The sequence below is a fragment of the Drosophila erecta genome, unplaced genomic scaffold (genome assembly GCF_003286155.1).
Source record: "Drosophila erecta strain 14021-0224.00,06,07 unplaced genomic scaffold, DereRS2 tig00000219-arrow-pilon, whole genome shotgun sequence".
Classification (NCBI taxonomy): Eukaryota; Metazoa; Arthropoda; class Insecta; order Diptera; family Drosophilidae; genus Drosophila; species Drosophila erecta.
The window spans coordinates 3,214,395-3,225,646 of NW_020825213.1; the positions used below are offsets into that span (position 1 = coordinate 3,214,395).

At 36.3% G+C, this 11,252-nt stretch overlaps 1 protein-coding gene across 1 annotated transcript; it reads left to right on the top strand.

Annotated features, from left to right (window-relative positions):
• Positions 1-3,358: 3,358 nt before the first annotated feature.
• LOC6543033 (integrator complex subunit 3 homolog) lies at positions 3,359-10,948 on the top strand. The gene is made up of 11 exons (XM_001970848.3): positions 3,359-3,635; positions 3,700-4,310; positions 6,950-7,583; positions 7,643-7,832; positions 7,890-8,092; positions 8,972-9,781; positions 9,840-9,997; positions 10,137-10,281; positions 10,332-10,457; positions 10,517-10,699; positions 10,757-10,948. Exons 1-11 carry the CDS (start codon positions 3,549-3,551, stop codon positions 10,826-10,828), a joined length of 3,219 nt encoding a protein of 1,072 aa, XP_001970884.1. The 5' UTR covers positions 3,359-3,548; the 3' UTR covers positions 10,829-10,948.
• Positions 10,949-11,252: the final 304 nt, after the last annotated feature.

Consider the following 11,252-nt stretch of genomic DNA (forward strand, 5'->3'; position numbering starts at 1 on the left):
GAAAGTGCAGGATCGCCAACAGGCCCCGCCACAGACAAACTCACAGATAAGTGCCGGGGAGAACCCGCACTTTTCTAGGCAGCACAAGGCGCAAGTACACCCTGCTCAACGCATTAATTGGCTTCGGGAAAACACACCGGAACCAATGTTTCAAGCATCCTACGCCCCGGCTTACCAGAACTCAAAGCCGGCCGTGTCTGGTCGCTCGGATCCTCACAATAGGCAAAGAGACAACCGCATTGCTCAGGGCACAGAGGGCTCTGACATGGCCGTAGCTTTCAGTGCAGCAGGAAAAGGACGACGACGAAGCTATTTTAGAATACGACTCAGACACCATTCATTTCTTAGGGGAAAATCCCGGCTACCCGTCTTCAGACGAAGAGTAGCTGGGATCGACATGAGATTCCTGGTTGACACTGGCGCGTCAAAAAAAATCCGACCATTCAAGGGGTTGAAAGGCATCCGCCCGGTTGAGTCCGCATTTGCAATCCATTCGATTCATGGCGTAACTACAATCACGAAAAATATTTCGTGTCCAAGTTTAACTTGAGGGCAACCTCTTTGTCTTACCAGATCTTTGACGAGATCGGCATGGACCTGCTAAATCCGGCGCATCGCTTTGCCTAGCCTAGTCAACTCAAATGGGGAACTCAAGTAGAGGAAATCAGCTTGCACACCTGTCCCGATGTAAATTTCGCTAACATAGATTACTCGGACGCTCCGCCTTTAGTTAGAGGTTTCTTAAAGATGCTTGAGAACAGGAAAAAAGCTTTTACGGATCCTTACGAAGTTCTTCCCTATATTACTTCTAGCCACTTCTCTGTTCTCTTGTCCAAGACAATCGTAACGAACTGTTTTTCTTTGTTCCGCTCGCTACGAAGCGCAACGGCTAGCGCAGAGAGTTTGTTTGTTTGTCCCACCAAATATCTGATTTGTGCGATTGCCCGACCAGACACAGTTTTTGGTTCAAACAGCTTTATTTGCAGTGTTCTTCAATGATAGACTCCTACAGTCTTCGCCGTTCCTTCGTCGTCCTTCCCTTTTTCACGACCGCTTACCCGTGCAGGCTCGAATGGGGCTTTGGATGTACGCTCTGCCCCGGAGCACCTTTGCCGACCACTGACTCCACTGACCCTTCTGACCGTGCCCAGTTCTTCACTTGCAAGGACCGTCCTCCTACCTCTCTCGCGTTCTTTCTGACTGTTCACTTGTCCCGGGGTATAGCTCTTCGCGTACTCTCGCGTATCACTGACCGTCGTACATGGGATACAGCTCCTCGCATATTCTCACTAACTATCCCGCTCTGGTACAAGGTTCAACCCATGCCCCGTTATTTCACTGTGCGTCCTCTTTGTGCTCGACCAAAGTCCACACCGTTACCGTTCGACCTCTATGGCCGGTTTGAATCCAAGGTCCAGCTCGGTACCGTTAGTTCACGGTCTCTCCGCTTTACTCGGATCCAAAGTCCATCGTTTCCCGTTTGACCTGGTTGCCCTTGACCCTACTCCATTCCAGGCTTCTTTGTATTTTTGTACTTTTGTATTTGTTCATATTTGTATTTTTGTATATTTGTATATTCCGGTTATAGCGACTTTAAAGGGAACGACGATTTTACGTCGTTATACCCGGAATACGCACTAACAGAAAGGTGGAAAAAAACATATTTTTTGATTATTTTATGATTTGTAATATCATTTAACACAAAACAAATTAATTTTTTCATCAAACAAAAAATTTAATAAATTTTGGAAATTTCAAAGCGCCAAATAATTTGCATTTTTTCTTCGACGGAGAAGCACTTTCGTTTTAAAGACATTTTGTGGGCCTAATGCACAAGTGTCGAGCTTAAACTGAATGAGCTAATCATGTGCATTTAGTGCATTATTTCACATTTGGCGAATTTACGCATTAAGTTTTATTAGAAAAAAGCAGAAAAAACTATAAATATAACGGGACATCTTATGGAATATAGGCATTAGGTCTGCACACGCACGCTGTAAACATTTTTGTAATTATTTTAAATAAGTACTGTAAATTATTGTAAATATTTTTCTGTATTTTTTTTTTTTTTTTGGCACGTCGCAATATCCGGTTGAATTATGAAAAATCTCGTCGGTATAAGCCGTTTGTCCCTAAAAGCGGAGACGTAATAACCGGAGGTCCTTTCATATAACATTGTATGGGGACCAACCAAGCCATCAAGTTTCCGTCGCAATAACCGGACTGACGCTATAAGCGGAGTCGTTATAACCGGATTCTACTGTATTTGTATATTTGTAAATTTGTATATTTGTATTTTGTATTTTTGAACTTAGAAACGTTTTTTATTTATTTATTTTTTCGTTGAGGGTAGATTTTAGATCTCTCTTCTCTTAACATTTTTAAATTTTTTATTTTTTGGAATTCACCTTTAAATAACATAAAAATAAATAAAAAAAAAACGTTTCCAATTTCCTAATTTCACCGTTTTGCCATCACCGCTAACTCATCGACGCTAATTTGACGCACATCGAATTTCTATCGATATGCCAAAAAAATGTTTAAGTATTTCGTTCGCAGTTCCACTAGTTTCACTAGGGTGGGTGGGTAACCGATAGTCTGAGAACTTGACTATAGCGTTTTGGTTCTTAGTTTTTATTTTAATTCACAAAATTTCTGTCGATAAGCCAATGTCTACGCCAACCCGACCCAACCACAGCCGAGAATTCTAGTAACTATTAGAAAGAAAGCTAAGACAAGAATGGATAATGCAGGGTTCAGGACAAGATTTTAAATTGCAATTTTGTAGCTCAAAGAAGCTGGGAGCGGTAAAATCGAATTTTTAAATCTTGAAAGATGGAATCGGTGGCCCATCTTTGTTTTTATATTTTTACCGAACGCAGCTTCTTAGAGCTAAATTTTGTTCAATGATATAAGCAAATACATACCAGCAATCGAAAAACTAACATGCATACCCACAAACTCAAATCGACCCTTATTTGTGGTGTTACTTGCGGGTTTCCAGTCGTTGTTCCAAAAAATGATTTCAAGACTTTAAATAATCTTTACATAATGCGTTAATGCAACATTTTTTAACCGTTACATTCAAAATAATTTTTCTGCAAGAAACGACTCAAACGAATCGCATACTACACCCACTTTTACATATGCGGAAACCAGTGTGAACCGGTGGCAATATGGTTTTTGTAATTTATCTTCCGCACTTCAAATACTCTCTAATCCTATTATTCAACATTTCTTATAAAATATAAATTGGGCTTTTACAATTTTTTGTTCTGGCACTGAAATATGGTTATAATGGTTAAAATAGAAATGTAAAATTTTCTATGTTAGAATCACTTATATCACAGTGATGTACTCAGTGGAATAAGGTTATAACACTTACAATTTATTGTCGGCTTTAAGTCAAATTTATTTTTAGGTATTTAACGCTTAGAAAGTGTTCCCACGTATTGTAACTTATGTTTGGTAATAGGATTCGCTTATTAAAGGCGCACATTGTGCGAGCCCATTAACCGTAAAAACGGAAAACGAAATTAAGCCTTCAGATGGAACAACAGCAATCAAAAAATAATGCTCACGTCTCAAAGTTGTTCGTTTGCACAGCTGTTGACTGCAAAGATGATATTGAAGAGGTAACACAGCTAAACAGTGTTTCAGTAATTCTCGAAATTTAATATTGCATTTATTTTGTTTTAGAAATTTGAGCGTTCGTTTGTCACTCTGCAGATGCAAATTTCTGGTCTTAGTGATAAAGAGATGCATGATATGTTGTCACAAGCAGTGTGCAAAGACAAACAGCATGAGGAGATATCAATCGGCTTTCTCTACATAATGCTTACCGACCCTTCTATGGCTCCCAAAACATATCGGGACGTTACACTCGTATCTAGAGACGGAATGAATGGCATTGTCACAAACCTCACCTTTCTGGTCGCTGAGAAATATACTAAGCTCACGGAGGTAGCACGAAGACAATTAATTTGGTTGTTACGGGAATTCGTAAAGCACCAGGTTCTAAGTGTTGAAAATGTTATATGGAACTGTTTGCGGCAGGCTGGCGGAGGAGATGTCTCCTCCAGAAATCTTTTTCTTATCGAGAGCCTTTTGGACATATTTATCGAGTTTAGAACGTGGTTGGAAGGCAACCCATTTCTCGTTCAGTCTACAGTTTACAGCTTTGTACGCCTAATTGAAGACCACGCAAACCCTGCTCTGATGTCGCTTCGGCAAAAAGAAGTAAAGTTTACGATATCATTAATCCGAGAGAGATTCCATGATATTATACCTCTAGGAAGGGATTTTGTACGGTAAATGCAACATTAAATTAATAATCGCTTCAGTACATACATATGTGTGTACTCTTCAAGCTAGCTTAACACGGTTGTTACGCGTAATCTTGTTTAGCGAAACTTGAATTCAGGAAAGGGTTACGTTTCGGAATTTAAAAAAAAAAATTTAATTTTGATTCGGTATGTAATATAACAATTCTATACATTTGTTTAAAATTAATCATGCATTTGACTTAAATATTTGAAAACCATTAAATCTTCATACTTTGGACTAATTTATTAAAAAATTTTAACAGTTACATGTTCGTTCCAACATCTTTTTTTTTTTTGCTCGTTATAAAAATATAACAATTGTTGGTTTTAAAGCTTCTTTGTCAAACGAAAATACCCCTTAACAAGGTAAAAAAAAAGGCGCGTTAGTACACTACGAAAATAATGTTTCACTTAACTTTATAAGTTCAATATTTAAATTTATATATTCAAAACGGTTGTGTACAATTTGAACTTGTGGGCAAGTAAATATTTGGATAAGCGTACCTAATTAATACATTTTATATACCTTTGATTTCCAAAAATTGAAAGAAAGCTTACAAATTTTAGTAGGTTATACTTTTTAATCTATTGTATTTAGACAAAGAAAGTTTCAATACAGCAGTAAATGAGAAATATGCGACCATATAAAGTATCCCGTTATTTTCCGTCAGGTTTCTTGTTAGTGTCGGGGATTCGTTATTGGCTTACTGTCACTCCCTCAGCTTGCCCTCCATGCGAAAAACTGATATTCAGACGCAGAACAAATAACCACAGCAATAAAAAAAACACAAATACACATAAACGACTAAAATTTATTAATTTTACACTGCCAAAATCAGATTGAATCTAGAAATGAAAAAGTATTAAAACGGATTTGAGACTTAAAATTCCATATCGGGTACATATATCGTAAAGCAAATAATACATTGAAAATCAGAAAAACAATTATCTCGAAAAACAAAAATATTTTATGACTTTTATGTAAGAAGTGAACGTTTCAGACCCTTTAAAAAACCTATATTCTTGGTCAGCATTACTAGCCGAGGCGACCTGTGTGTCCGACCGTGATCCCGTTCAGTGCCGTGCGGATCACTGTTCTAGAAAGATGATGACTTCAAGGTCCAGTAGAGCAGTGTTTCATTTTATTTGGGGCTTCTTTGTATTGTCGCATGTGATGCGTTGCGGCCAACCACGATGTGCAATCAAGCTTTGGGCACGGAAACTACGCGCTAGGAAACTTTTTAAATATGGGCTGCTTTATCAAATACCTGCAGTTGAAAGAAAAAAAAAAATGGCTCGTTGATTTCAATGAAGCTTTTATGCAATCTCTAAAGCATTTTTGCTGGCTTGCACTTAATTAATATTAAAAAAAGTGATTATTAATTAATTTAAAAAAATAATAATCTTCTCATCTGAGAATCTTCTAAAAAAATACCATTGAGTTGCGTAATTGTCATTGAAGTCTTGACTTTCATACGGAAAGAAGGAAGGTCAGACCAACAAAATAAACACTATAGGCTTCTTACTCTATGAATAACATTTGTAATAAACATTTTACAGGAGACACAAACCATTGAACCGCAAACATGAAATTACTACTTCCATTAAATTTGTACATAAACCTAGAGAATTCTGTTAATTCCTTTCAAACCCGACAATTCATTAAACCGATCATTACATAAGACTAAATCAAAGCTATCTCGTACTTACAAATGCACAAAAAAACCTGGGCACATAAATACAGACTTTTGTTAGGGAAGTAGGCTTAGTTTACTAGTCTACGTAAATCGTGTTGGTTACACGGCTTTTGATAATGCTGATGTTTTAAACGGTATAAAATTTGTACTGTTGTTTAATTAACAAATCAACAAAACAATTAACAAATCTAAATGCTCCCTCATGCTTAGGATGGCATGGTAAGATTTGAAGAAATGATTAGTAATAGTTTTAACGAGTAATACAGAAATGAATCAATGGACTTATTTATCAGTTTATCACTTAGTGTCACGTTGTTTTTTATAAAAGCAAATTACTTATTAATTTTAGTCTCTAGACAGCATTCTTCTTATATCATTGACTTTAGAGAAGAATATAGGGGGCAGTTTGTAAATTCATTAATGGGGTCTTCTGTTATCATGTCCAGTGTTTTGTTTTTGTCCTTTAGCTAGTATTTGCAGATTCCAGAGCATTTTTTTTTTCTGGTTGTAGTATGAGCGTGACAGTTTTGGGCGGCTTGTGGGCTTGGCCAACATTTTTTCGGCATATTAATAATTGACAAGCCAAATGATAAAACCAAAAAAAATTGTAACAATAAAACAATCTTGAGCAGCGTCTACTTCTCTATGCATACTACTTTTCTGCACGCTTAATCTCAACCTTTTGGCTTTTATAGTTTCCGAGATCTCGACGTTCATACGGACGCACAGACGGACATGGCTAGATCGTCTCGACTAGTGATATCGATCAAGAATATACATATATACTTTACAGAGTCGGAAACGCTTACTTCTCCTATACTTTTCAACTAATATAGTAAACCCTTTCACTCTACAAATAACGGGTATAATAAATCAGTTATAATAGATTTATTATTCTGTTTTAAATAAACCTTATTTTATTTACAGCCTCCTACAAAACGTAGCTCGAATTCCTGAGTTTGAACAACTGTGGCGTGATATTCTTTTCAATCCAAAAATTTTGAATCAAACTTTTAATGGAATTTGGCAGTTATTGCATATACGGACAAGTCGAAGGTTTCTGCAATGCCGTCTACTGCCTGAAATGGAAAGAAAAATAAGCTTCTTAGCATCGTCCGTTAAGTTTGGAAATCAGAAGAGATACCAAGATTGGTTTCAGGAAAAATACTTTGCTACACCTGAGTCTCACAGCTTGCGATCTGATCTAATTCGTTTTATTATAAATGTTATCCATCCAACTAACGATATGTTGTGCTCTGATATTATACCGCGATGGGCTATCATAGGCTGGCTCATCTCGTCCTGCACCAATCCAATTGCTTCAGCTAATGCAAAGCTGTCATTGTTCTATGATTGGTTATTTTTTGATCCCGCAAAGGATAATATAATGAATATAGAGCCTGGAATTTTAGTTATGTACCACTCTATAAGGAATCATCCATTTGTTAGTAGCACACTGTTGGATTTCCTATGTCGTATTACAAAAAACTTTTTCGTAAAACATGAAGATAAAATTCGTATCGGGGTTTACAATTCATTAAAATTAATTCTGGAAAAGCAGGTAATATAATGTTTAGAAAAGCCGTTTTTAATTTAATAATTTTTTTTTTTTTAAATCAGGTGATACCAAATCTGCAACCACTTTTTGAGTCACCAAAACTTGACAGAGAACTGCGTAATTTAATAAGGGACAATTTTAGAGAGTTTTTGTCACCGCCTGCCAATCTTGGTCAACTACTTTACCCCTCCACTCATACAGTTCAGGGTCATATTTTAAAAAAAGAGAGCGACCAAAGAATTTTACATTGTGGTTGGTATTAGTGATTTATTTTATTATCAATTAATGTGAACAAATCTTTATTGGCAGAAAACGCGGACCTTCATGAAACTGGGCTCATCAATATTAGTGGGACTGTCATATCGGTGGTTGATGAGGACAAAAAGATATCACTCGTTCCAACGGACCAAGAAATCGAAAGTGTTTTTAGCGATGGAACTGCTGAAAATTTGAGAAGAGTTCACAACATTGATGAGAATACGGATGACGATGACGACCTACCTTTATCAAAGGTTTTAAGTTTTGAAATTTCGCTAAAAAAAATTATATAAGAGGATATACCATATTTGTTGAAGAACAGGTAGAAGAAAGCGTACTCGGATATTCTTAATCAGGATCACCGAGTCGATCTGACCATTTCCGTCCGTATAATCGTTGAGATCGGGAATTATAAAAGATAGAAAGATAGATAGAAAGCATTAAGAATTTAATTACAATTACGTTGTGCAAGTTCGATCGCGACGCCTAAATTCCCAAACTGTCACCCCCACATTTTTTAAAAACGTTTTGATTTTTATACCCGTTACACGTAGAGTAAAAGATATACAATATAGATTCGTTGAAAATAATGTAACAGGTAGAAGGAAGCGTTTCCGACTATATTAAATATATTTTCTTGATCAGGCCAGTCGAACTGGTCATGTCCGTATGCAGGTCTCGATCTTGGGAAATTATAAAAGCTGGGAAGTTCAGATTGAACATGTAGATTCCACAGACATATGCGCATCGCAAGTTTGTTTCCAAATGTTGCCCACTCTCATCCCCACAAACCGCCCAATACTGCCACGCCCACACTATTGAAAAATGCTTTGGATATTTTTCCATTTCTTTAATATACACAAACTTTCACGTCCCCACTTTTTAACAATTTTAATTTTTATTTAATTTTTGTATTTTTCAATTTCCATTTCAATGTGTTTTTATCCATTTGTTATCTGTCTGGCCATTTTTAAGTGATCTGCCAAAAATAGTTTGGCCCCGCCAGCTCAAAATCAAACGAAACGCCCAAGAGATTTGAAAATGTATTAATTATTATTATTAATGTATCTAAGTAACGGGTATCTGATAGTAGAGCAACTCGACTATAACGTTCTCTATTGAATTTATTACAGGTGAGACTTAAAGAAAAGCCAAGGGTAGAACTCGCAGATGCAATAGCCGAATCATTCGAATCATTCGTTTCGAAGCGTAACTCATACACCTGGGAGGCATTTTTGAAAGATTTCCGGCCATTACCAGCCTCTGCCTTTGAAGAGTTTCAGCTAAACTATGTGATATCAAATACTGTTTTAATTTTACGGGAGACTTTGCCTCAACAAAATATCTTTTCCGAGAGTAAAACAGACGAAAAACATTTGGCAAAAAGTATAAGTTATCCCTTGTATGGTTTGTTTCGATTTCTATATGAAAACGATGAAAAAAGCAAAAAACCATTTCAAATCTTGTTGTCAGAGATCTGTGAACGAATCCCTGAAATTGGCTATTTGCTTTTGTACTTTATGAAAATATATTGTAAGCTTCAAACGCGCAAAAACTCCCAACAATCATATCAGTTTAAAACCACTATTTATCGACAAATTTGCGATGCAGCAGATGAGAAAATCGCCAACTGTCTGTTACGGGATCTTGATATGCTAGAAAAGGAAAACACAAATATTTTTCTATGGCTCCTTCCTGACATTTATAGAGAATTTAAGTCAATAGCTACAAATAACACAGATCTATTGCGAATAACTCTGCGCTGCATAGACGCAAGAAATGTGCGTGACATTTTATATTCAGTCGCACAAGGGAAACTTACAATATTTAAACAAGATGGACTTATTGATTGCATAAGGGAAAGTCTCGAGTTTGAGACTTATGAACAATTTTGCCTATGGCAAATTGTTCAAGCTCACGATGTACCCTTACGGTGTATACAGGTATGAGACATAAATATTGATTACGACTCTTGGCTATTTCACTGGATTTGTTGTTTAGGATCTATTGCCAGAATTGGAAGCCGGAAGTCACCCCGAAGCATTAAGTCATTTTCTGTTGTTGCTTAAAAATGAAGAACCCACAAATGAAATAATTCGATTAATGCTTAGCAGAGAACCCAAGTCGAAAGGTGATCCATTTGTAACCTCAGCCTTAAGGTAAATAATTGCAGCACGATACGAAAAAAATTGTAGAAGTTTATAAGATTTCGACAAATTTACTTAATTTTTAGCTTTTTATATATCGAGGAAAGCAGTCTTAAGAAACAAGAACTAATCAAACTCAATAATCCAACAGATTTTGGTGCCAACGCTATGAAGAAAAACTGTCTGAAATTATCGCTTCCCTGCTTACATCAAAATATCCCAGTTCATCTCCCAACAAAAGAAAACGACCCCCTAAGGGGATCTCTGTTTCGACCAGCATTCCTTCTGCTGATCAAGTGCGTTTCGTAGTTTTAATTTAAACACATAATAAACATATTTTAAACAGGTATTAAATCATCTGGAGCATTATAGAAGAAGTTGCAGACATGGCACTGGAACTGGCCTTTACGTTCATGATATGATGCAAAGAGCACTTCAATCGGCGTACTCTCACAGTAATGATAGCACCAAGGTACATTTAAACGAATTAGATAACTTTGACTTGACGATTTTCCATATTGTTGTCCGCAGAAACAATTTAGTGATTTGTTCGCCCTGGCAGCAGAAGAAGATACCACTGTTGGCCGACGCGGGGGAAGCGGACGTGGACGTAAACAACCAGGGAGTAAAAAAGATGTCAATAATCATGGGACAAGTAAAAAAACTGCCGAAATGGTTAAAACAATATACTCTTCCGATGAAAATTCTAGCGAGGTTGGTTGATAAGGTCTTTAAACGCGTACTAAAAAATAATATGTTATAAATTTTTAGGAAGATTGGTCAAAATCTAAAATTACGCAAACGGCTAAGAGAAGGAAAAAAGCTAATAATGATTCTGACTGACAATTAGAACTTCATTCATTAATTAGTTACTTTGCAGATAAAAAATTGAAAACGGATTTCGAGTTTTCTCAGTAAAAATGAATGAACTATTTACAATTATTAAACTGAATAAGAAATGAATACGATTTTATGTATGCTTAAAGATTTTTGTACAAATCGAGTGTTTGAATTTTAATTTACAATTAAGTGTATGCTTTGTGTCTCAACCATTTTCGCTCTAAAAATATATTTTAAATTTTCCATCCTACCTTGAATGACGGCTTTCTGAAATAAAAAAAACTTACAAAAACTTTATGAGAATTAAAATAATAAATATGCTAACTTTGGAAACATTACGGGATGTGCGGTGATTTTTCGTTATAAAGTATCTATATAGCCTCTCTCGTGCTCTCTCTGTTGTTCTCGCTCGCTTGCATCTCAGGCG